Source organism: Betta splendens, chromosome 4, assembly GCF_900634795.4.
Source record: "Betta splendens chromosome 4, fBetSpl5.4, whole genome shotgun sequence".
Lineage (NCBI taxonomy): Eukaryota > Metazoa > Chordata > Actinopteri > Anabantiformes > Osphronemidae > Betta > Betta splendens.
Window position 1 is genome coordinate 18,749,677 of NC_040884.2, and position 25,634 is coordinate 18,775,310.

The window sequence follows — 25,634 nt, forward strand, 5'->3', positions numbered from 1 at the left end:
ACGAGCCAAACTGTGCAAAAGTCAATTCCACTGAGATTTTGAGAAGTGAAATGTTGTGAAACTTCTTCAGAAGGGCGTGCGGATGATAAGTGCACATAAAAATAGCCTGCTGCATAGTTATCAGAGGTGTCTTAACTTCCCTAAACAGTTAGATTTTTAAAATTCCAAACTAAATATTTTCTAGAGACCCTATTGATCAGGTTACTTGTATGCATTTGTCTCAAATAGTCTTGACATAATAAAGAATAGTTTCTTGAAAACTTTATTGTCCGTGTGATAAATACAGTTTTTATCATCATCATCATCATCATCATTATATCATTAATCTTCTCCTCTGCTTTCACGGAACAGCTGTAGGAGTTTGTTTCTGTATGTTCTATTCAAGAAGAAATACATGACAGGATCCAGGACAGCGCTGACGCAGGTGAGTGCAGATGTGATCCGGTTGGCTCTTCCCAGTGACTCACAGTCAATTCTAGTTGAACAGCTGTGGCTGTGGTTCATAATGTAGACTACGCGGCTCACATGGTAGGGTATGAACGCAAAGCAGAAGTTCATCAAAACAAGAATGATCATTTTTATGGCTTTGTCCTTCACCGGTCGAGCTTCTTTTTGTTTGACTGCTTGTAGTTTTAAGAGTATCAATACATAGGAAACCAAAATGGTGCTGAATGGAATAACAAAAGCCACAATCGTGGAAACCAGAGCTTTGGGAGATGTCTTTTCCAAGTACAGGGTAGTGCAATCGCCTGTTGCGTTATTGGCCATATTCTTTCGAGAAAAAAGAATAGGACTCATTGAAACAATAACCATTACCCAAATTATGCCAACAATTATCTTTGCATATGTTGCCTTTCGAACTAACTGCGATTTTATTGGTAGAACCACTGCTAGGAATCTGTCCAGGCTGATGAAGCTCATCAAATAGATGCTGCAATACATGTTTACATAAAAAAGGAAGCCTGATAACTGACAGAGGATGTGCCCAAGTGGCCAGTGGCTGTTAAAAAGATGGTACAGTGTACGCATGGGTAACAGGAGAATGTAGGAGATGTCTGCGATAGAAAGGTGCCTCAGGAAGACCTTTGATGGAGACGTGCATTTCTGGCAACAGAAGGCCCACAGTGCCAGAGCATTCCCAGGGACAGCGAAGAGGAAGACGAGGATGTAAAATGTTGCAAAGATGATGTTTTCTTGGTTTAACTGACTGGCAGAGATACAATCCCTGTCCTCGTCAGAGATGTTCATAGTCGATGCGGTGAGGTTTGCCCTGACGCAGCACACAAACAGCCACAAACAGCCTGTTAGGAGAATCACAATAATCACAACAGCCCCTAGAGCCTGCAATCAGAATGACCTTTTAATGCGCAACTCTACTGTTGACGCGAAACTAAAACAAAACTAGATGGTGCATTGTGACAAATAGATGACTAGCGTGATGTAATACAGCCAAAACCACCTCACATTAACAAACATAAGAAACAGGAAGTGCCTCCTAACTTGCAACTTGGCATATAAAGCTTTAACAACTTTATGTAGTTGCAAAAAATTCTAAATATCCAGATGAAAAATTATTCTCACAATGCAGGCAACGCGTGTTTGAATAAATTGGAATACTGTTGTATTTAAAAAACGTAAACATGTGCTAAGCCTTCAGTATTCCGTGAGAGGTGACATCTTATAGTTGTATCTCAACATCAGGATTCGCCATCACCAAGCATTGCTAAAGTAACTACATTGAAAAAGTGTATCAACATCTTAAAGCCCAGATAATGGCTTAAAATTTGTAGTTCTGTTCGACATAACCAGTGTGTCAGTAGTTACTAAAAATATCCTTACCTGTAATTATAGACAACAGTTTGTAGAACTGGACTGTTGGTGTAGTCTCAGTGGCAGAAGCTTGGTGAAGTGAAAAGAAGAACTGTTCATTTGTGTGGAGCATCCACGCTTTTATACGCACATGCTCAGGTCATACAGGAAACAGGAAACACATGAAGCTGATTTCAGGCATGCAAATCTTTATTTATGCTACTACAACACAGTGTTGTCTTGACCACATAGCTCCGTTATAGTATGATTTAAAGCTTTACAAAAGGAGAGAAAAACAACTATTTACAAAATCTATCTGTGCAAACATAACTCTTCTTTTACACCACTCTCCTAAAGCATTTGAAAGGCATGCATACAAATAAACTTTGGTATGTTAACAAAACTACTCGTATTCTTAGTAGAAGCATCTATTTACACGTGGTAAAACAAATTCATCGCTTTGTTTTTAGTAAAGTTTACAATTAGACAACAACATATTTTAATTTAACAAACCGAGACCAGCAGTACAAACACTGAGGTCAGCACTTCAACCATCACACTAACAGAGAGCATGTTAATTCCCCTAGATCCTGTGACTAAATTAGGCCTGACATACAGTGGGTCACTGTACAACAACTTTGGCAAGGAGGCACATGAAATGAAAAACTGTATTTGTCAAAGTGGTGGTACTAGAATTACATATCTGTAAAACTAATCGGCAGTTTAAAACGAGGGAGGAATGAGAAAATACTCGTAAAAAACAAAAGTTAAAATGAGTTCATGTTATTAAATGTCTGTATACTTTGTGTATACATTCATAAAAGGCATTTACAAGGGCTGTGGTGAATATCTGGCAACATACAGTAAGAAACATAGAGGATTAAATATACTATGGTTATTCAATCTCTTGTTTGGAAAAATAAAACACAATATTTACATGATACTTTGTGATTGTACATCACCTCTACATTCCCTGTGAGTGAACACAGAGCTCTAGCTACAGCAAGAGATACAGAAGTAACACCTTGAGTCTTCCACTTCAAATACAATGTGGTAAAACTAGATTGTTTAGTTTCTTTATAAAATCTTTTTTTTTTTGTCAGAACACCTTCAACGAAGAATCAAAAATCCAAGTGAGTGTGGTAAAAATGATGAAAATGTAACTCAACTAAGCCAAAATTGTCTGTGTGAGAATGATAGTATCAAATCAGACATGAATTGCGGGAGCGAAAAGCTGAATACTTTTAGAAAAAAAAAAACAGAAATACAGGAAACCAAAACAATATAAAATAAAATAAAATATGAGTCTACCTGCTATAAGGTAAAGCCAGAGAGGCTGTAATGAAGCTAAGTAGTGTCCTTAGCTGCTGTGGCTGTTGGGATGCAGGATTTGCCGCTGCTGCCGTTGTGGGACCTGTAGCTGGTGAAGCTGGGGGTGTGTATGGTGCGGATGCTCTTTCCACCTGGGCCCAAAGGTGTGGGCGACAGAGGGGAGGGGGAGGAGGAAGAGGATGAGGAGGAGGAGGAGAATGAAGAGGAGGAGTGCACTCGACCATTCTGAGTCTGCGAGGAGAACAAGAGAACTTTACCTGTGTGCTGTGAGGGTGCGGGGTGGAGTTTGAGGGATCCGTTACACAGGGAGGGGATGTGGGAGGAGGGGAGGGAGCTGGAGCGAGGGGTGTGAGAGGACAGGATGGAGGACTTTGTCACAGAGGAGCAGGAGGAAGGGTTAATATGGTTAGTAGCATCTGAGTTTTGTGCAGACTGGGGGTTGCCTTTAGTAGAGCTAGGATTAAAAGCAGGGATTTTAGAGCTGGGTATAGTAGGGGGGGAAGTTTTATGATCCCCTCCCACTCTTTTAGCACTTCCGTTAGCCTGCAAACAGAGATGCCAAACAGACACTGGTTGTCAAAATAGAAACCTGATCAAATAATAGATACAAAAAGCAAGACGTGGTTAAAAAAAACTACAAGTTATACACACACAAACACATTATGACTGAGCTAAGACACAACTAAAAGACACCAAAACAACATGTACCGAAGCTCTGTTTTACAAGGTTACATGAAATGTGAGACACTGATAGTGACGCTGATAGTGGCTGAGGTTATTCCAAGCAGAACACAGGAAAGGTTAGACGGTGCAGTGGCAGACAGCAGGTGCTTCCTGCGGGTTAGTCAAGTGGTTCAGAAGGCAAAGGCTGGACAGCGTTAGACAACAGGGTGAGGAGTTTGACCTGTGGGAGCAGGGCCAGTGTTCCGCTGAAACTGGTGAGTTGTGCCGAGGTGTTGGGGAGGGGGGAGGAAGTATATCACAGTGAGGTTAAGAAGCTATGCAGTAATGCTGGGTTTGTGCAGAGGTGCATTGTGAGAAGGGCAGAACACAGCCGAGAAGGCGGTTAGGTGTGTTTTCTCATGTAGCCACAAGCATCCTGGGAGTTTGGCAACACTGTTTAGGAACTCAGCTGTGATGGGAACTGGAGATGTGATGACAACTCAGATGCAGGATGTGATTCCACTTTTTCCTTTTTTTTTTGTTTAGTCACCAACACAGTGAAAACCATGACCAGTGTGGACATGCAGAAGCGTACAGTACAGTGATGTTATGGGGTAACAGTCAAGAGTCAAACATGCCTTCTTGTCAGAGCAGACTCGAGAGAAACATTAGCACATCCACGGTCGCCACCATGGCAACGTTATTTTTTTTCCAAAACATTTGAACCCCCACAGCTTTGGTTGTCTTTTCACGCTTATAATACATATCTCATGTGTCCCTACAGCCCTACAGTAGAACTACCTGTCGGAACTGCCTCTGAGCGTCCTGCAGTTTTTGCTGTTTTCCTGCTTTGTCAGTAGTACTCGGTGACTGCCTGGACTTCGCAGACAGAGGGACGGGCATCCGACTAGTGGGGGAAGCGACACTGGTGTTCTGCAAGGGGATCCAAACGAAAAACAAAACAAAAAATAAAACAAAAGAAAGAAAAAACACACCATATAGGAAGTATGAAAATTCAAGGCACTGACAGGTATAAAAACCCTGTTCAATCAACACCAATGAGAGAACATGCACCCAGTGAGACCTTCAACATTACAGTCAATAAACACAGTACATGCAGTCAGAGATAGAAAGATATCAGCGCTGAATGGCTTTGATGATGAGTCTGCCACTTGTGGAGAACTTCAAAGGTTTAACAACGAACTGAAAGAGAAAGATGGTACAGTAGCCAGGAACCCAACAAAATGCCACCCCCAGTCATGTCACCATGATTCCCCAGGAGGAGAAACCCATGGGGGACATTTCCAAAATTTCCAACCACACGTGGATTTTGTCGTTTCAGTGGTTAGGACTGAAGTGGAGGTAGGTTGGAAATGGAAATAGAAGAAAGACCCAAAGGCTCCCGGAGCAGCAAAAGCTAGAGAGAGACCTGTTGTACGGCGCTGGGGGCACTGGGGACAATGGTGGAGGAGCTGGTGGGGTTGGTAGTAGGGATGACTACAGGGCGAGGAAGAAGCTGAGGTTTAGTCTTCTTTTTGCTGGGGACCATAGGACCGGAGCCTCTGGAGGCAGGGAGAGAGGAAGACCTCTTCAAGCCCACTCCATCCGAGGTTTTCCCTTTTGGTACCGCAGTCGCATCCGGAGAACCCGGCTCGTCGGGAGAGCGTGGTCCCATCTCGCTGATGGTGGTCTCCAGCTGCTTGATGGTTTGCTCCAGGCTGTCCAGGGTCTTGTAGGTGCTCTTTCGAATTTCGTCTGTCCTGCAGACGGATTCGGAGCTCTGCCTCTTCAAAATTCCAGTTGGCTTGGAGGTTTCCGTTAAAGATTTCGTGCGGGTGATCTCAAATCTCTTCGCTTCCTTATGCTGCCTGACGGTTCCGTCCGATTCCTCCTCGTCTTCATACACAACAACTTGTAGAGTCTTCTTCCCTGGCTTGGTTCCCGTGCGAAGTGCCTGGGTCAGTGCCGCCAACTGTTTTTTGGGGAACTTGAATTTGAACTTCTTCTTACTATCCTGCTTGCCGTCTCCGTTTGACTCCGAGTTTATCCCGCTTTCTGATATTGAAGACGAGGACGAGGACGACAGGCTAACGTGGTCAGCGGCGCCCTTTGAAGAACCCGCCTTTGTGCCGTCCGTCGAGTCCGTCTCGCTAGCTTTCTCCTGCGGCCCACCGCTCCTCTCAGAGTCCGACTCCTCGCTCTCCTCATCGATGCGCTCCTCCGCGAGCATCCTGTCCAGCTCCTCCTCACACTCAAAGATCGTGGACAGACGCTTGTAAGCGGACCGGATGTCCATGGGCTCATCAAAAATGATGATGACGGGCTTCTTGGTGAGGCCGTTATCCGGCAGTGCATTGGAATTCACTGTGGAGTTCCCTCTGTTTGTGGCAGCGCCTACAGTAACTGTCTGGACACTTCCTTTCTTGGCGTTAACAAGTTCCTGGTACTCGCCACAAGAAAGGGCCTGAACCTTGGTGTTGGTGATCATGAAGGCTATGTTGTCTGGAGGTGGAGGGGCCTCTTCTCCAGGTAAGTCAGGACTAAGACTCGCCCCGTCATAACCCTCATCATACACCTCCTTCGGTGGATCACTGGCCTCGCTCAAAACCTTTTTAGGCGAAGCAACAGAGCTTTTAGCCGCTTCTCTTACAACACTGGCTTTTGTGATTTTCATAGGGTCAGGTATTTTATTCTTACTGGAAGAAACATGCTCCTGAAAGGTTTTGCTTTTCTTTTCTGTGTTAATTTTGTTTAGGATCTTTCCCTTCTCCATTTCTGCACTGGTCTTCAAGGACTCCGAGCGTTTCATGTTTTTCTTGTAAAGTTTGATGCCGTTCAGTCCAACAGGCTTCGGTGATATAGGCGGAGGCGTTATTGGTGGGGGTGTTTTGACTGACGGAGACTGTGGCTGCTGGTGATTTTCCTGGCTTGGAGAAATGTCATTAACATTGACATTTGACACCTGTGTTGAAGGCTGTACAGGCTCTCGCTGTTCAAGGGACTCGTCGGTTCCTGACGGCGATGGATGATCTTTGTGAATCTGACCGGTTACATAGTAAATGACCTGTGATTTTAAAATAGAAAAAAACTCTTCAATAATGTCAAGTTAATGTATATTCTAGAATTTTTAGAGCCATAATTATAGTTTTATATTTATAAAGCTATACATACCCCTTGGCTTTGTCTCATGGTGGTATTTCCATTTTCGTCAGTGTCTGGATCTTTGACCTCCTGACTGGGCTCTGAACTCTGCTAGGACAGTGTGTGAGGGAATAATATTACTGTGCAACTGCTGTACATGGCTGCAGCAGCATCCAGTGTTTACACTGTGCTGGGTAATAGTACCATACCGTAGCTTAGTGGGTGATCCAGTTGTACTGGAGTGCATCCTTTTTCTAATGTTTTAGGCCTCACACAATCCAGTGCAACTCTACCACCCTTGGATTGCATAGACTTATCTAAATCTGGTGTATAAATGCTGAATATTTTAGAAAGCTAAGACCATACGAGCCTTTCATTTACAACCTTTTGCCTGCTATGTTTGTGCAGGGCTAAGTTAATTCAGTTACTTTGTATAGTTACATCTGTATAAACCATCTAGTATAATTTTTAACAACCTTAACATCCTGTTTCCAGTGTGAAATTTAGCGTACATACCTAGATTCACTGCAGATGATCTATGGTATTGACTACAGTAATAGCATCAACTACTAATCTGACAGAATGTTTCATCTTGGCCTAGAAATAATATTAGTTCCTTAAAGATGACCGTCCTTCCTGCCACAGAGCAGAGTTATTTATTGTAGCTGATGTTCAAGCTAAATATAATTGTAGCACTGTGGCTGTGACTTTGCAAGCTGAAGCCGGGGGAGAAAAAAGTGTTATGTAAATACAAAGAAAATTGAAAAAGTTTTATCAGGGGGAAATAGTGGTAAGTGAGGGAAAGAGCATGCAAAGTGGCCAGACTGACCTCTAGTGAACCAAGTCTGCAAAAACAGGTTGTGTCTACAATACAATGAGAGTTTAACTATGTTGTGTCTCTGAATTGTCTGTGATTTCAAAAATATTCGTTTTTATGAAGACGTGATTAGAAAAAAGACACAAGACGGTGGAATTGCCTGTGAAAGACAGTGTTGATGTCTTTATTGGTTTGGAGGAAAAGACAAGTTATAATAAATCAGTGGCAAAACACATCATTGCCTGGCCCAGGCACACAAAAGACACAGCGCCTTTTCAGAGGCATCATTTTATGCAGACTTAATCCTGCAGAATCAAAAAAGGAAAGGTAAAGAAGGCAGCGCAGAAAAGAGAGTTTTAGAGGCAGCTGTTACTGGTTTCTCTGGGGCCAAAGCAGGGGTGTAAAGAGTTGTAGAAGTGGTTAAGACGGCCGTCGGTGATATCAGACAGTTGGCAGAGGCAGGCAGTTAGCTGGGCAGCTGCACGGCGACATAGATTTTACCTTTTTCTCTTTGAGGGGCAACAAGGCCCCGGGTCTTATTTCTCTGATTTGTGGCTCAATTCGAGTGGTGGGCTCTACCAAATTTTTCACCACTACATCTTTAACTGTGCACTTCTGGAAAACCTGAAGAGAAAAATGGAACGGGGACAAGGATTCGAGGGAGGTGGAAGGAATTTCAGTTTCTTGACCGTGAAAACTATAAAACCCCACCTCTCGTCAGCTGTCACTGCCTACTGTACCCTTTGCCACTTGTGAGGAAGTCAATCACCACAGGAAGGCAACCCACTCCCACAATGCAGCATGTAGACCCCATCATATACCCATTGAAAGCATGGTTGCAGGAATGTTTGCTGAAGCGTTTTAACGTATACGTGCTTCTTACCTGAAGCTCTGCCATGATCTTGTCCCCTTCATCCTCCTCTTCATTCGTAACAGAGGCAGTAACGAGGGGAGGGGTAGCAGGCTTCGGCTTGGTCTCTGGTGGGACCTTGGCAGGCTTGGGTTGAGGTGCGGGAGGCAAGACTTCCTCTTCACCGTCCTTTAAGGGTTGGTGGGGACAAAAACTGTTTAGTCACACCTTGCTGTTTTAAGTAATTGTAGCAAGCTGCAGCTGCTGTCTGACCACATCTCCCTCAATAACCAGGACCTCAACTCTGACCTGAGCTGAGACGGAGTCCTTCCTGCTGGTGTAGACCACTTCTCCAGAGCGGGTGGTGGTCATGCCTGAGCTCAAACTGGAATAGGTTTTCCTTGGCGGAGGCGGTGGGGGGGATTTGTTAGACTTGTCAGAGCCCTGCTTGGTAAGACTGTCTGTGAGTGCTGGCTTCATGGCAGTCTTGGAGGGTTTCTCCAGTACGGGTTTGGCTGGTTTCTCCATCACAGGCTTTGGAAGCTTCTCAGCTCCCTTCTTGGCTGGTTTGTCTGAGTGACGCTCAGACTGGGGCTCTTCTGTCAGACAGATCATTTAAATTATGTACTATACTCATGTGTTCATATACAGTAACATGTAAAATGTGGCCATGTGCCTTCTACTGTATGTTGTACCTGAGGTTGTAGCTGCCTCCACAAGATGTTGGATGTTAGCTTGTTCTCTACTGGCAGTAAGAGGCGCTGCTGGGTTCTCGTCTACCTCTAGACTGGGAATGCCCTTCATCATGTTGGCCTGGGCCTCGATGAGGATCTTCTCAAACTGTTTCCCATCGTAATGGCCCATGTTCTGCCTCTTCTCCTCCCACTCCTTCTCCGCTGCCTAGTTTCATGATTGAATGAGCAGAGAGACACACCACAATATCACCATGGTTGTACTAAGCCCACATGCTTCTGGTCGGGTGGCCAAATATACCTCTATGGACACAGCTCTGCTCTTGCTCTTGTCTTGACTGCTCTGCAGCTCCTCTATGACGAGGACCTGACTGGCAGTGCCGTTGCCATTGTTCACTGGGTTCCCATGTGTCTTCTTAAGAAATGTGGGTGACTCTGACGCGCCTCCTTTGGGAGATTCCCTGCCTTGCCGCTTGCATGGGTTGGGACTTGGAACCTGAGTGGGGCTGGGAGTGAGTGGAGGACTGGGCTGAGTGGTCAAGGCTGCAGACTGCTGGGACTGCTGCATGTGGACCGGGGAGCTCTGGACATGATGAATGACCATGGGGGAGGAGGGCATCACCTCTGATCTGATGGTGGAGCTCTGGGGCTCAGGTGGGGCTGGGGAGGCACTACCCTGGACTACTGCTGGAGCGGCTTCGGCAGGGACCTCTGGTGGAGGACTGTTCTCCACTGAGAATTGGGCAGAAGGGTCTGATGCTTTCTGAGCCCCTTCGGTAGCGCTCCTGCAAATGAAGGAAACAGTGTGTGATTTAAAGGCAACAGATCCGGCATGTGTGCAAACATTACATGAATAAATCATCATACAAATGGTTTAAAATGACACCCGTCCCCAAGAGAAATCAGCTGTTATTCAAAGGTTTTTAGATTTTTTACTCTTTTACTTACCATGGTTTGGCAGCCAGACAAGTTTCATATATAAGACATTCATGGAGGCTGAGGCAGATAGAGAAACTATATCTATAGTGAGTTTGGTATCTGTGACATATTAAAATGGAAATGAGGAGCTGCACTGTCCACCAAATTAACTCGCTCATCGCTTCAGTGAAGGCGATGGAAATAAATCAGGCTGGATGCCGTACTCCTGTCACATGGAATGACCTCTTTGATAGGATGAAGGCTGACCTGCCAGTATCATCACACAGCACAGACTACCACATCACAGAGCCCAGTGTAGCTCCAGCCCACTCAGTCCATATACTTATACTCCTCTGCTGATGCCTACTTTATCTCCTTTAACAGTCTTTCTCCATCTGTCCTCTACCTTCTCAGACTGCCAAGCATTTCAGTCAGGCTCTTGACCCTTTTCAGCATGCTGTCCAGTTTGTGAGGCTCCTCCTTCAGGAACTTCACAGCCTCCACCTCCACCCTGAGCACAGCCCTCATCCTGGTTTGCAGGGCTGGGAACTCTCCTTGAAAAAACACACATGCAGAGAAAGATGAAAGAGTGTTTAAGCAACATTCATCATTTCAGCTTCAAAGGAACAAATGTTATATAAAGGTAATAACACAAAGGTTTAACAGAGTACATTACTTATAAGTAACTCCTTAAAACACTACTTTTTATACACACTAGTGTCCTCAGTAGTAAGAATGTTATCTGTCCACTTACCTTTGAGCCCTGCCAGAGATTCCCCCACCTTCCTCAGAGTCACTGCTCCCTCTTCCACATCCTTCAGGGTCACGACTTTGTGTGTCGCAGTCGAGTCCTTCTGCAGAGTTCCTACGAACTGCTCCAGCTCACTACGGACATAAACAAAATGCCATTCATGCCAATTGCACAATTCTTAATGTAGGAGAAAAACATTCAAATATTAATTCATGTTATCACATTTGATGCGAACAGCAAACACCAGGGGGCAGGACATAGTCATGTATGTTCAAGGTTATAAAGAAGGTTATGAAGTGGCACTGACTGGTCAAAGTGAGCAGCTGCATGGACTCTTAAGAAACTAGGGGAAAATCTAGTAGTATGTCATATTCATACAATGATTATAAAAGACAATAAACTTCCACTGTGAGCCAAACTTTCTTGACTAAACCACATCACTCAGACTAGATTGGATTGGATCTCTTCCCAAACCCCCAAATGTTTACACACTGAATGAGCATTTATTTGTGACAGAGCACTTCCTCACATAGAAAACCCATCACGGCACTCCATGGCCATCCCAGTCCTAGAGGGAAGAGGGAACGGGTCGCACCGAGGGGAAATGTGGCCAACGATAACATTGTGTGCAGTGTTGGATTGCATGAGAGAGACTAAAATGGTGTTTCATTGTAGCCAGGTACCCTTGAGAAACGCTCTTTTATAAAAGTCCCCGAACGGGAGAGTGAGGCAACAAGGAGACAGTGTGTTGAGGAAACACTGATGGGAAATTCCAGTTGAGGATTATTTAATCAAATCTCCCGCAAACAAAAACAGATATGGAAAGTTTCTACCATTTATAATTCTGAATATCAGAGTAAACAATGCAGGTTCTTGAGTTTGTTTTTATAAATGTTTGCTCACATAATATTTAATTCTTAATGTGATTTATTTTTCGATTGTTGTTGTTGTCAGATGACTTGCAAACACTTCATCATTGAAACAGACGTCATGATGAATTTTCTTCTTCCCCTTCGAGGGCAGCGGTTTTCACACCACACTCTCCCCACGATCCCAACACTGAGTCCTATTTAAAGAGCAGCAGTCGTGTTTCGCTGACTCACGACTGGCTGGATGGACTAACACTGAGCCTTAATTCGCCTCCTTCCACCTGTTCATTTCTCCATGAGCATCGTTGGAGCACATGCTTACCAGCGACTAGCAACACTTTGCTTTTCGACCCTGCCTGTAAACATCCAAATAAAGGGATTCAATTACAGCTCCCTGTTGGCAGGAGCCTGCCAGTGAAGTAAAGTCAGAGCAGGATAGTGAGTAATTACTCCACAGGCGAGTCCTTTGTTCTAGCTGCTGTCTCTTGGAGTCAGGCACTGCTTGCCTGTATAAACCTGCACTATGCAATTCAGAGGGTGGTGGCTTTTTAAAGAGCTGAACAGCTCAGATGAGCTAATAGAAAGTCTATTTGGATTATTATCTGCAAATAAGATGTATTTTTAATCAGCTGTACTTGATGCTCAAGCCGATATAAAACACAACCATTATACAAGTACAGGACCCAGACCCACCTGAGTTGTGTAAGGACATGCTCCTCCAGGCCCAAGTACTTGTGCCGGTCCTCTTCCACCAGAGTTCTCTGCCTTTGGACTGGGTCCTCCAGACGCCGCATGGCCTCTGCAAGTTTAACGCCGATTTCCTGCTCGGCTCGCTTCAGCTGGAAGCGAAGCGCCTCCTGGTTCTGGAGCTGAGGGGAAACACAGTGGGATGAGGATCTGGGGTTATCGTTTGTGGATGTCCGAACAGGTGCTAGCACACGCTAAAGGAAGCAGACGGTGAATGAGGTCTTGCCTGGAGTTGCCGCATCTGGTGAAGTTGCATCCTGAGGTCAGAAACATTCTTCCTGAACTGCAGGAGGTTGACCTTGAGAGGAACCGTGCCCTTGTCTGGAGGGGCGGCACTGGTCTTAGGAGCCAGGACTGGGGAACCACCTGGGCCAGGAAAAAGGTTTAACTGTACCTGAACATGCTATACTCCTAAAACAGCTTCTAACAGATCTCATCATTAAAATACAGAAGTTACACTTTGCAGCAAACAGATCCTTCTCCCCTAAACCCTCATGCTATCATCGAGACTACAAACAACAACACTCTTTGCCTCTTTGTGGCTGCACAACAAGCACAGATACACTGGCAGTCATAGCGGCTGCACCTCTGAAATGTCTGTGGACTGATGGGGAGGATGAAACTGTAGAATCTAAGAGGGCTGTTATTTGTGGTTTGGGTGAGAGTCTCTCAATGCTCAACAAACATAATGCTTCAATCTAATCTAATTTTAGAAACTCCACTCTAACCTTTGACTTTATAAACTTCAGGATGCATCGAGTAGATTTAATATATGTGCACATTACTTTACTATTATCTACTATTCTAAATTCTTTGGTGAAAGCAGTTCCAACATGTGTTAATGATCCACAGTAACTGGAAAATTGTTTATGGTAAAACATGTTTGTGCTGATGATTTTATATAATTTTTCATAGCTGTGGACACCACAAATTCATCATTGTCCATTAAATTAGGTTTGAGGCATAAATCCCACATACGGATGCCTCAAGGCATGGACAGACAAAACCAAAAGTATCTGTTTTTCTATTTTGTACAACCAAAAAGCAGAATCTCTGCCCGGGAATTGAAGAAAAAATAGCTTAACCTCTTGCATATTTATTAAAACATGCAGGACGCGTGCCATGCGGCGTAGGCGTGTGGTTAGCGTTGGACAAAATGGCCGCGCATGTAGTACAATGTAGATGTTGTGTGCCTGCATGCCACCGCTCCTTCTGCTGGAGAAGTGGAACGACAAACGTTTGTCTTCTTGATTCCAAATACACTTTGTCTATTGACAGAAAGTGACAGCTGCCTAGACCTGAAGTACAGGTTGCAAAGTACACCGGTGGTTGTGTTTGAAAACAGTGCCACTGATTCGTCATGTTTGATGTATGGACACTGTGACAAAACAAACACTCCAACTTTCTGATGTTCTTAAGATTTGCTCCAAAGCAACATGACAAGTACAGCTCTCCGAAAGCGACGTAAGAAATGGATCATCGGACACGAGATTAGATCCAAGGACACATAAACAGACTTGTGTTCCCCCTGTGTGTGTGGTTGCAGATCTTTCTTATCAAACCTAGATCTGCGACGCTAGGACTGAACTGCTGAATCATCCTGGCAGGCCCGAGGAGTAATGGTGCCTGTGAGAGGTTTGCGTTAGCGGCGCAAGCTCTCGCCTCTTAACTACTATTAAAGTGGATTTACGGGGGAAGGGACCGAGGAAATATGAGCTGATGACAAGAGGAGAAACCTGACTTTGTTTTCTCTCCCCACAGCGCTGCTCATTGCAGACTGCTGACTGACACTGATGTGTGGGCTTGTCTGCACAAGACATTATGGCGCTAAATTTCAATTACAAAAAAGGGAAAGATGTTGTACAGGATGAGTGTGATCCTCACCTGAGCTATGTCCACCGTGGGCTGGAGACGATGTCTTTGGTGGCCGCTCGCTGCCGCAGAGACAAATTCAGAAGAATCACAAAAAAGCAAGCAATCTATTTTGAGATTTTCAGGTTAGTTTTAGCAGGAAACACACACATTAAACATATGACAGTAGAAAGCGGCAAACCAGAGACATTAAAATAATGTTAATAATGTTAACAAACGCCCGCAGTGTTACACAGAAACGTACAAATCCACTCGACTCAGACCTTTTACACTGTCAAGCAAACGTTTAAGGTCTCCACAAAGAAGATTGAAATGCAAAGAGGTGAAATGCAGCCAGATAAACCGTACACAGAGGCCATTGATCTAGAAAGCAAATGACTTTAATATCAGATTCACAGTCAAACCCATTTCCTCTTCACCCGATGTTTGATATGGCCATTATAGAAGGCACACTTTATCTTATCCCCTCTGCCAAGCTTTTAATTTGAAAATCCATTTCCCCTGATGCCTCACTCTGCCCTATGCTGTGATTGCTTACCTTAGAGGCTCCTTGGTGCCACTAGTGTTTGCCCCCTTTAAAAGTGCATGCTGTACAAGGCCAGTCAAGCTGGCAATCTGTTGCTCCATAGCCTTCATTCGCTCTCTGCAGAAACATCAGAAAATGCTACTTTCAACACTGAGGCCTATTGGACAACACAGCTGCCACTACAGCAAATACTGGCTCTGAACAAACCTGGGGGTGGGGGGCTGTGACAGAACTGACTCAACTGTACGAAGTCTCATTAAAATGCATTGTCATGTCAGGCTACAGCTGATATTTAAATGGAATAAACAAGAGGAACGACTTGTGTCCAAGTCCAATTGTTTGCTTTAAACGAAACAATAGCGTCTCACTGGGTGGTGGGAGCCAAGAGGAGAAGACAATTCAAAAAAATGACAGTGCCAAACACCAGCGGGGAGAGTGAGGAACGTGACTCTGAGATGGTTTGGTCGGCGTAGCGGAAGGATAATGTTTGCTTTCAGACATTATCATATATCTTGAGGAAGGATCTGGGGCCAGTTCAGGACACAGAGGAGGCTGTGATTCTACACAATAGACACACAAAGGATCTACAACAATGCCTGCCCTCATGTCATGCAGCACATGTCACAGGAGTAAATGATCTGACAGCTACAGGGCACGGACTACTGGGACAGGCCTAAGATGCAATGTCCCGTGTTCTGTTTTCAGACGGAGGGCTTTGGGCTACAGAGGTCCGGTCCGATCCGTTTGGCCCATTAGGCTGCTTCAACTACCTGCTCGATGTTTTTTTTCGTTTTTCAATAACCTCCGTGTTTGTAAAACCACAGCCTGTTTTGGTGGCGAGCATTCCTCTACCTCAGCTTCTAAGTTTATTTGTTCTCAGTGAGAGTAGACTAATCTAACCCAGGTATCACAATGTCTACAACATCATTCAGTGGGGGTTGTTGTCATTGTGGCACTATGGCTACAAAAAATATACATAGGAGGTCACCAGGGTTTTCAGAAGTCATTATAGTAGCTAGTTTTGGGTTTACATTGTCTAAAAAAATAATCCAATGCTGTCACATAATATATTATAAATATAATAAATAAGACTGTGAGCGCCCAAGTTACATAACTGAACATTTTCATAATAATTCACATTATTCTGCTTTAATTATGTTCAGATTTTGGGGCTTAAGACTGTGAGGTGGGGAGTTATGGCGTTTCCATGGGTTTAGTTATGGATGATGCTGGTGGTTAGGGAGAAACTGGGATGCAGAGTTAGTCCATGCTCCCATGCACTTTCTCAATGCTCTAATCTGTAAAAATTCCCTCCCTGCACTTACCGCGTCGGGTCACCGGCGGCTGGAACGGGCCCCTGGACGTTACCTGGCAGGTCTGGCATCACAGGTGAGCCCATGTTGTTTCGGGCCTTGGTACCAGTTACTTCCTCTTTCCTGAAGGACTGGCGCACCGGTGAGCCTCTCTCCAGGGGAACACCATGAGGGGGCATGCCGTGAGGAGGCCCCCCGTGGATGTCAATCATCCGTACCTCAGCCATCCGGTGAGGGGACAGGGGAGGAGTCTTGGAGCCTAAAGTAGGCAGCTGGCTGTTTCTTGACTTCTGCCTGAACAGAGAGGGGTGATCCACAGTGTCTGTGGGGCTTGGTCCACCATAGGAACTTGTGGAGCGGATGGAGGCACGATGAAACCCCCCCATGCCGTGTTCTTGTCCATCGAACCCAGGGTTGGGGTGAGGTCCGTGGGCTGCAGACATGGTCATTCTTCCGTCCTGGAGCATAAACGGATCTGCGTAAAGCCCCTCCTGTCCCCTGGCGAGCGTGTGGCTTTTCCCACCCATGTCCTCATCGGGCTTCACGTCCCGTCTCTCCAGGATGGCGCTGGGACAGGGCGAGATGGAGCGCACCGAAGGGTTGGCGTTGGAAATCCGTTCCCTTGGCATAGTGGAGGTGCTGGGTACGGAGCCCTGCCGTGAGCCAAATGGGATCCTGGAGGGCGAGGGGGGCATGGAGTGGGGGGTCGGGGACAGCGCTCCCTGCATTGGATGGTGGGGTGGGGTAACCATGGGGGGCTGTCTCAGGGGGTGCTGTCCTTCACGACTGGCATGCACCATCTCACTGTGCATCTAGACAAGCACAAAAACACAAAGCAGTGTTAGTATCACAATATGTTTTCTCCTTAGTTAGAAACACTTTAGCTGTTGTCATCCTCTTTGAAGCTCATCTTATGTCTCTGCACCCATGGGCCTTGAAATGGGCCGATTTGCAATCAGATCTGTCTGGCATTGTCTGACCTGTCAGCTCATCTGGGCTTCTGGGCAATGTACAGCAAAGGGAAGTATGATAAGATTCAACATAAGCGAACGAGTAAACAATGAGGATATGAGATGCACCGGCTACGATAATACACTTCGCAGGGCGTGTCACAAACAGGGCTGAGTCCAGTCCATCCCCCTTCCTGCCAAACACACAAAGCATTGTTCCTTCAAGGTATGAGTCACGAGTTACACCTACACAAGACAAGTCGAAACCCAAAGCAAAGGGCTTTTAAAAGCCACATGAGCAGCGTTTGACAGTGTTTTTTCAACCTTCTCCCTAGCTGAAATCATTTATAATCCCAATGCTGACAAAGGCTAATGCAATGAAGGGAACAATGGCGTGGTGTGAGTAGGCGTCTGTGTGCGAGCGCCTCAAACATGTACAGTAACGACTAAAAGGACTGAGGCTTGGCTCCGTTAACAAAGGACGAGAGAGAGACCTGCTGGCAAACGAGAGTGCGCCGCCTGTATATATGGCAGCAACAGACTTAATGGGAAACCTGAGAAGCTCACTTGAAAACATCATCAAACCTTAACGACGCTCTCGATCCAAGGTGCTCTTCAAAATAAAAGGTTTGCCACGCGGCGCAAGGTCTTTTGCTAATTCCAGCACGAAGCCGCCACCGACTCTTATCAGTGCAACATGCAAAGCGCTGGGAGAATAAACACGCACCCATGCAAAGCCACATTGAGCCTCTGTGCTTCTGCCCAACCTCCCAGTAATGAGGAGCCATGCTCCCAGTAGCAGTCTCGGTCTCTTGCCATGAGGGAACTTCTAAAGCGACTAAGAACTGCAGCGTGTACAGGCCGCCAAGCTAAACACGCCACCCTATGTGTCAGCGTTGCAAGAGCTGGCTCCAGATACCATCCCCCCAATATGAGTGACGCATGCTGCTAATTGACATAATAACCTGTGATTAATATAAAGAAGGTAGCCAGTAACTAAACCAACGTCCTCCAGCTACTCACTGTATACAAAACATTAATCACGCTTTAATTAAAGTGTTGCTCTGGGCTCAGTCTCTCTACCTCTGACTCAATACCTGAGTACAGATTAATATTTCAAACGAAATACCGTGTTTTCATCAATACAACCAGGTAAAACAAGCCAACAAATGCTTCATCCTGAGCGTCTGCAGCCTTCTCTGCTCGTCTGATGTCTATTTTTATTCATTTTGACACACAAGACGTTGTGTTCAATCAATAGCAGTTGAAGACAGGCATTCCTGTAAGACAAGAAGACACTCAATAGCAGCAGCAGTGGGAGTCCCCCCCTCCACAGTGTTTGAACAGGTGTGCAGCTCATTAGTTTGTAGTATTTGCCCTTTTGCTTCGAGTGCCAGGGGTCCTGTTTCATTATTAAAAGACGCTGCCAAGAACATAAAACAAAGGGAGAAATAAAGACTTTCTTGTCTCTTTGCTTTTCTCTGAAAGCGCGCGCGTGTTTGAAACTTGTCAGCGCTTGTGTGGGAAGACCAGTTTGGCATTTTTCACTTAATCCCACGTATGTTACCTCCACTAATTCCTCGTTCTCTGCTGTTCACCATCCCAGTGTCTGTGTCGCCCGCCGCCTGGTTAAACAGTGACAACAGTCGTCTTCTTGAGCTTTCCCCTGCTCTAAACCTGAGATTTCACAATGTTTGCTCAAGCCCTTATAAAACCGCCTGCCTTCTCTTTGCCTAGTGTGCTCCAGCGTGAGTTGTGTTTGACTTACAGTAAGCGATGATTCAGCAAGTCCCAGAGTTATTAAATAGCAAAACGTGTAGGAAATGCAACAGTTTGAAATCTTCCACTGATCCCAGTTTGCGATGCTCCATCTTTTGTTCACTTTCCCACAACAGGAGTTTTAACAGCAGCTCAAAGTCATCTGGTCAACTGAAGTAAGACCATCATCACGCTGCCCCCATCGCTCCTTTAAACGTCATCAGTTTCACTTAATGACACACATTCACCATGTGGCACAGGAAGATTAAACTGCGGAGGAATTAGCAGCAGGCGGAGAGAGGAGTGGCGTTAGATAATGGGTGGCGAGGATTAGAGGTGGATTTGGGATGGAACATTCCAAGAAAGGGGCCGTTTGAGGTTTAAGTTTGGTTACATCAGTAGGAAACACATATGAGATTAGAGTTGATAGTGGAGGAAGAGTGAACAATTGAATTGTTCCTGAAGCGAGCTGCGCCTGAGCACACAGGCAAGGCTGAATCACAGCGAGAACAATAAGCGACCCCCTGTAAACAGATTAACAAGAGGCAGGGGGACATTCCTCTCCGTAACTGCAAACAGGATGGAGAAAAGGCAGAACTGGAGGCTGGGGTTGCTATTGTATCGCTAACATCTCTGGCCGTGTCCCTGCGGTTAAGTAGATCATGTTCACTGCTGCATTGTGGGTAACTACTCACCCGGGTATCGCCGTTGGCAGGTCTGGGCCCGTGGCTGAATGCCTGCGCCGGGTCTTTGTTGTAGACCTTCAGGCAGGAGTGGTCCTGGATGTTCCTGTAGGGAGAAGAAGTGTACGGCGGTAAAAAAGGAGCCCAGATATCGCCGTCGGACAGCGGCCGATCCTGTCTGAACATGGATCTCCTCAGCAGCTGTGATAAGGGCTCGTAGGCCGACGCAGGCCGTGAAATGTCACGCATCAGTCCTCTGTGACCTGACATTTGGCCTGAACTGTAAAAGGCTCAAAACTACCAAAACTGACAGGATCCCAGTGCTTTCTCAGTCCCTCACTACCGTGTTCTGGACACTTGTGCCAACCCTGACTGCAAGTATCATGAGACAACTTTTATTAGCGGTGATAAAGAATTAGTCACAAAGTCCACATCGCACTCGGGCAGGAACAGATAGAGGTTTAGAGTTGCTTGTTCCTCCCTTCCTTCTTTCCTGCTTGCATCAATGCTGATGCATTATGAATAAGAGATGCAGATAAATAAACAGAAAAGCTCTGAGCTAGTGTGCGTGTGCGTTTGCCTGCAAATTATGCACGCAGTGTTTCTGTGCTCAGATCTGTAGAAGCTGCTCCGCACTAAAAGGACGAAAGCCTCCCATGCAACTTTCCAGACGGTAACTTTCAGCAGCGCGAGGACAACAGGAAGGAAAGTCATCAAAGTATCGCAAATGTTCTGATTTTCTGAGGGGGATTCATTTCCAAATAACCTCATTCCTGGTAAGTTTCACCGCGGGAAAACAGGGGAAAAGGAAATGAGAAGCTTTCCTCGGCAGCAACTTCCTGTGCAGGGAGAGTTTAAACAGGAAGCGCACGGAAACGATGGAGCACTGTGAACCTCGGACTGACGAGACTCAGAAAAGGCATTCACATCTTCACCTGACATCGCTGAGCTCGTAGTACATGTTCCTCATGTCGTCTTTGACGTAGACGGCGACGCTGGGCGACTCCAGCATCTTCATGGTGAGCTGCTGTGGGAAGGCACTGACGAACAGGGCTCGGATGGTGTCGATGCTGGTGATCTCATTGGGCATGCGGGTCTGCTTGGTCTCGTCCCCGTACTGCAGGTACAGCACGCCTGCAGGCAGAGACCACGCGGCCATTAACACAGTAAACAGCCTCCACGTGAAGTCATGAAACGATCTGCTGTTGTGATAGTTCAGTACTTCATGGACATGAAGTGCTGTTAGGAAATGTGCCTGTCGCAACAACCTCTGATGTGTGTTTGAAAAATATGTTTCCTCATTTAAAAAAGGGGCCACAAATGAAATGAAACCACATTAAACAAACATTTGAGCATAGTAAGGAAATCGGCCCGTGACTCCGGCGTGTGATCGGGGCGGATCGCTTCAACCCAAGCCTGAACCTCTGAACTCTGGGTGTGGCTTCTGTGCTGCGCTTCAGAAAAACAGATGCCTCTCCAACAAAATTTATGGACACGCCCACGTCCCACTTGTATAAACAATGCCACGGAGGAGAGAAATCACATTTCTATTTCTAGTCTGTGGCTCATTGCTTTGAGCAGCACGGTTTAACAATAGGCCTTTGTGTTCATTCAAAAGTTTTATGACAAATAGTAACCGGTTAATTGCATCATGTCATTTCTTTCTGATTAGTTGTTGTTCTACACTATAACTAACCAGTTTTTAAGGACAGGAGGCATGTTCCTACTTCATGTAAAACGCTACCAGATGCTGGTGAAATATTATACAAGATCCTACATGCTGCATGAGACAGCGAGAGGGCAAATCAAGGAAATAAAATTGCTGAGTCTTTCCTTTGCTGTCTTCAGTCTGTCTGGGTTCCTAAGTAGTAATAACTTAACAAAGTGCCCATGTGCAGAAAAACTTCATGGTTCCCCCGAGAGCCGTTTATGTTAACAGTCGGCTGGTTTTCAACCAGATGTTAGCAACTAGGGTTTGATGACAAAGCGCCATTGATTGTGTGTGCATATTAAAAGATCTGAATTCATTAACATTGGTTTTATTCGCCGCAACAAAGTTTAATGGCTCATTTCTAAGGGAGAGCCGTGCTACATTCCTCGGCGCCTGCTTTCTTTTAAGTCTGGGATCAAATGGCCGGCGGGCCATTCCTTCCTGACCAAATGGGCCGAGCGCGACGCTGTGTCCGAGCCGAACCGACCTCCAGAAGCCTCAGCCGTGAGACGCGAACATTTAGGGTGCAGTCGTAAAATATCACTCGGTGCGGTTTTTAAAGCCACGGCCGCAGTAGATGGGGTGAAACGCGATACGCTTGATGCCACGCTCCAGACTAAATCTGATACTCACGTTAGGGATTTTAAGGATTTCCTGTTTCTGTGCTGAGTCTCACGATGTTGTGGAAAAGCCTGCGTGCCAACTCCTCCGGTAAGAACTGAAGCCCCGAACGTCCACAGGGACCCAGAGAAGTGTGTATGTGTGTGTGTGTGTGTGAGAGACACTGTGGGAGGGGCCACACAGTAAAGCGGTGCCCCTCTTCTCCTCCTCCTCAATCACACCATACCCCCCACTGTCCCGAAGCTTTGTCCTGATGTTTTTGAAAGGGAGCGATGCCTCATGCTCGTGTATTTGCATGCGTGTGTGCTAATGCACATTTGTTCTCCCCACGCGGAGCAACAGCCACCGCCGGCACTGGAGGGAGCCGCATGCGACACCCCGCGGTTTCATTCAGTCTCACTTCGCTTGAAAGGCGTGCCACTCCGACGCTGCGCTGTTACCCAGGAGCAGATGCCTTGCTGAGATTTGAACTACCTTGGATGAGTGTCCTCCTAAAAACCTCAACGCTCTGCACCACTTCCACCCTGGCGCAGCAGCCTAATTCCACACTTTTCACTCGGTTTCCGCAAACGAATGCAAATTAGGCGCCGCGCGCATTGATAAGACGACCCACTTCTAATCCTGTCAATAACATGATGGCATATTGTGGATGGATTTGCTAATCCTTCACTACAGAGGAAATTAATTCTAATTAAAACGGCTGTGTGGAGGAAAGGAGGAGATGAGACGTGTGAGGAAAACACTTCAAGGTAAAACAGCAAGAGTTTTAAAGTTTCTCAAGTTTGTGTTAAAAGTCTGCAAACAGACAGATGGTTGATTCAGCTTCACCTCAATGTTTAGGACACATCAGACAATGGATTGAAACATTAGTGTTCAGCAAAGACTAACTCTGACTTCAGCACAGCGTACCTAGTGAGCGGTCCTTTGTCTGGTTGGTGGATCGCACCACCGGCAGACTGGCACGAATCCGGCTGCCGCGGGTGAACGCTGTGGGAGCATCAGCCTCAGACATGGCGTCCAACGACTCCAGGGAGGCCAAGGACAAATGGTCAACCAGGTCACCGATGCAGGGCTGCGGGCTGGGGCCGTGCTTCGGGCTTCTGCTCTGGAGGGGTGAAGAGACCACGGTGAGGGTGAGACCTTCTAGTACTTTACTGCGTGCATTCGGCGGAGTTAGAAATCCATGAGCTACTTGCCATTCTGACAGCGTCAACTGTGTTATGATTCACACACACATTCTTCAGCTAGAATAAAGTACCTTTGATGTTGACTTTGAGCTTGACTCCAGCACAACAGCCAAACACACCAAAAAGGTTCAGTCATGCAAATGTGCAGAGAGGTGATAATATTTGAATGTTCCAACTCACTAATGCACGCTCACGTCTGTCACACTCTGCACTGAGCACACCTCTAAATGTCATCAAGCACGAGGAGGAATAAAGTGAAGCATCTCATATGTACCTGCATGAGCTGGAATCTACTTTAAGAGTCTAAATACTTGGAAGGCAGTGAGTCCCTCCTCAGTGATCAAACAGAAGCCAACAATGCCAGTCCGAAAGATCAAGAAATTCCTTTTGCGACCAAACGGAGTGGAGTCGTGATAATTCGAAGATCAGTCGGCTGCTCTGTAATCAGATCCGCATGATGTGGCATCCTCAAGCCTCAGCTACGATAAGGTGATGGGTGACATGACTGCGGAGCCCATTGAGCTATTATGTGGTGCTGTAAGCCGATCTACTCCCCAAGAACCACGTGGGTCAGCGAACACAGGGCTCTCTATGAAATGCTCCTCTGCTCTGACAGAAGTGTGGTGGAGCTGGCAGCTGGGGCCCAGGTCCACCGGGTTATCGGGAACACACGCCCATGCACATGCTGTTGTTGTCACACACACACAATTAAACAATCCAAGCTATTACGTTAAATACAGTGAGGGTCTAATGACCAATTCTACTGCCAGCACACGCACATGGGCACAAATGTTGGAAGATGGTCAATCTCTCTCACACACACACACAAACGCACGCACGCACGCACGCACGCACGCACGCACGCACGCACACGCCGTGGCATGATGCAGATAAGATAAAAGTCAGACTAACTCTGTGGGGCAATTGGATTTTCGTCAGATACCCCTGAATGTCAAGCTCAGAGTGAAAGGAGGAAAGCAATGCCTGCAAAGACTGTTGGGAGAAAAAGAAGCAAGTGGTTGAGAAATGCCACGTGAGGGTGAGATGGAAGAAGCAGCGGGCCTGCAAAACAAAACAGAAGAACTGTGGAGACAAATCAGTTTCAAAGAGGGTAAAATAAGAACTGAGGTTCGATACAATAACAGCAAAACATTTGTTGCTATAAGTTTATCTGAGTTTAATAAGTGCAGAGATAAACGCACGAGCGCGGAAACCAATGGAATGACGTCTTATTTTGTAGCAGCACATTTATCCCTCTCATCCCAGCGTTACATTTCATGGGATGCACATCAACCTGACACAGCAGGGAGAACCGCTGAGCCATCACTTCTGTAATTCCACTGAAACACGCTTCGCATGCACAACTCAGGGATTAAAGGGACATAAATAACTATTTGCACTTATAACTTTAGCCTGTAAACACAGTAACCTTCTGAAAAGCAGAGGTCACGTGGAGTTGACGTGACACCTGAAACCAGACATGTGTTGGGAAATTGAATCTGAACGCTGAATGATTTATGAGCGTATTCGGTGCTGGTGGGCTGAGCAGCTCTCCAACTCTAGCTCTACCTCCTCATACCCAAAGACGTTAAATGATATCGGCCTCCCTCATCACCCTCATCACCCAGGTGCCAATTACTTTGCATGGGAGCGATCTAGCAGTGTAGAGTGACATATGCTGAATTTGAGGGGAAAAGAATCTAAGATATACTGAAGAATTTCACAGTAAAGGAAGTTTGAACTGAAGCAGTCGAACAGAAAAGAAAGAGGTAATTAGGTTAAAATGTCCCCTTTAAAGGTCGCATACCGATTTATTATCTCAACAATAGATACGCACGAGCGGAAGCCACTTCCTGTCCCGGCCAACCACTTCCTGCTTTAGGATCCAGATGTCAAACCCGCAGACCAACTACCGATTAGCGCTGCAGAACCTGTTCCGACCCGCACACACCTGCGGTGCTGAGCATTCCACGCCAGGCGAACCGCTCCCCCCCCCCACCGCTTGCAATCCAAACCACGCAGCCGGCGATTCTGCCTTTTCAACAGCATCTCCCTCTGTACACCCCATTTACCCTGACAGCCGTGATGAATGTGAAACCCAAACACTGACATTAGCTTATGCGCAGGAGTACGACAAGTTCTGAAGTTGTGAGGGGAAACGCTGCAGAGAAAATGATGTTAAATAATAATGATGTTAAAGCAGCTCAAACGCGTGTGTGTGTGCGTGTGTGTGTGTGTGTGTGTGTGTGTGTGTGTTGTATAAAGAAGACAGGGACCAGACAGACAGGGTGCGTGTGCATGGGTGAGCCAGGCTATTGTTCCAGAAAATCTGACCCGAACCCAGGACATCCTGATAACATTTATGCAACAGTGGCCTGACAAACAGCACGCCGTCACCAGAAGCAGAGCTCAAAGCTGCGTTCG

At 46.1% G+C, this 25,634-nt stretch overlaps 2 protein-coding genes across 9 annotated transcripts in view; both read right to left on the bottom strand.

Annotated features, from left to right (window-relative positions):
• Nucleotides 1–254: 254 nt before the first annotated feature.
• Nucleotides 255–1,952, bottom strand: si:dkey-96n2.3 (uracil nucleotide/cysteinyl leukotriene receptor). 2 transcript variants are annotated; one of them, XM_029146122.3, is made up of 2 exons: nucleotides 1,840–1,952; nucleotides 255–1,270 (listed from the first exon to the last, which is right to left on the bottom strand). In XM_029146122.3, the coding sequence occupies exon 2, from the start codon at nucleotides 1,246–1,248 to the stop codon at nucleotides 322–324; it is 927 nt and encodes a 308-aa protein (XP_029001955.1). In that variant the 5' UTR covers nucleotides 1,249–1,270; nucleotides 1,840–1,952; the 3' UTR covers nucleotides 255–321. The 2 variants fall into 2 exon arrangements, with proteins under 2 accessions (XP_029001955.1, XP_029001954.1); XM_029146121.3 differs by having other exon boundaries at nucleotides 255–1,301; nucleotides 1,840–1,942.
• A 49-nt stretch (nucleotides 1,953–2,001) lies between these two features.
• Nucleotides 2,002–25,634, bottom strand: part of si:ch211-285f17.1 (sickle tail protein homolog) — a 56,915-nt gene continuing 33,282 nt past the window's right edge. Inside the window, exons 3-22 of one of the 7 annotated variants that reach the window (XM_029146102.3) lie at nucleotides 24,123–24,203; nucleotides 22,933–23,128; nucleotides 20,627–20,825; nucleotides 19,704–19,797; nucleotides 16,313–17,112; nucleotides 15,000–15,104; nucleotides 14,474–14,523; nucleotides 12,816–12,955; nucleotides 12,536–12,711; nucleotides 10,977–11,107; nucleotides 10,629–10,776; nucleotides 9,606–10,089; nucleotides 9,308–9,512; nucleotides 8,922–9,211; nucleotides 8,646–8,801; nucleotides 8,264–8,386; nucleotides 6,976–7,053; nucleotides 5,234–6,868; nucleotides 4,606–4,737; nucleotides 2,002–3,684 (exon numbers count right to left, since the gene is read on the bottom strand). In XM_029146102.3, the coding sequence (XP_029001935.1) occupies nucleotides 3,157–3,684; nucleotides 4,606–4,737; nucleotides 5,234–6,868; nucleotides 6,976–7,053; nucleotides 8,264–8,386; nucleotides 8,646–8,801; nucleotides 8,922–9,211; nucleotides 9,308–9,512; nucleotides 9,606–10,089; nucleotides 10,629–10,776; nucleotides 10,977–11,107; nucleotides 12,536–12,711; nucleotides 12,816–12,955; nucleotides 14,474–14,523; nucleotides 15,000–15,104; nucleotides 16,313–17,112; nucleotides 19,704–19,797; nucleotides 20,627–20,825; nucleotides 22,933–23,128; nucleotides 24,123–24,203 (5,751 nt within the window). In that variant the 3' untranslated portion in view covers nucleotides 2,002–3,156. Of the gene's footprint in view, nucleotides 3,685–4,605; nucleotides 4,738–5,233; nucleotides 6,869–6,975; nucleotides 7,057–8,263; nucleotides 8,387–8,645; nucleotides 8,802–8,921; nucleotides 9,212–9,307; nucleotides 9,513–9,605; nucleotides 10,090–10,628; nucleotides 10,777–10,976; nucleotides 11,108–12,535; nucleotides 12,712–12,815; nucleotides 12,956–14,473; nucleotides 14,524–14,999; nucleotides 15,105–16,312; nucleotides 17,113–19,703; nucleotides 19,798–20,626; nucleotides 20,826–22,932; nucleotides 23,129–24,122; nucleotides 24,204–25,634 lie in introns of all 7 variants that reach the window. The other 6 variants (XM_029146101.3, XM_029146118.3, XM_029146104.3 and 3 more) reach the window with 6 other exon arrangements.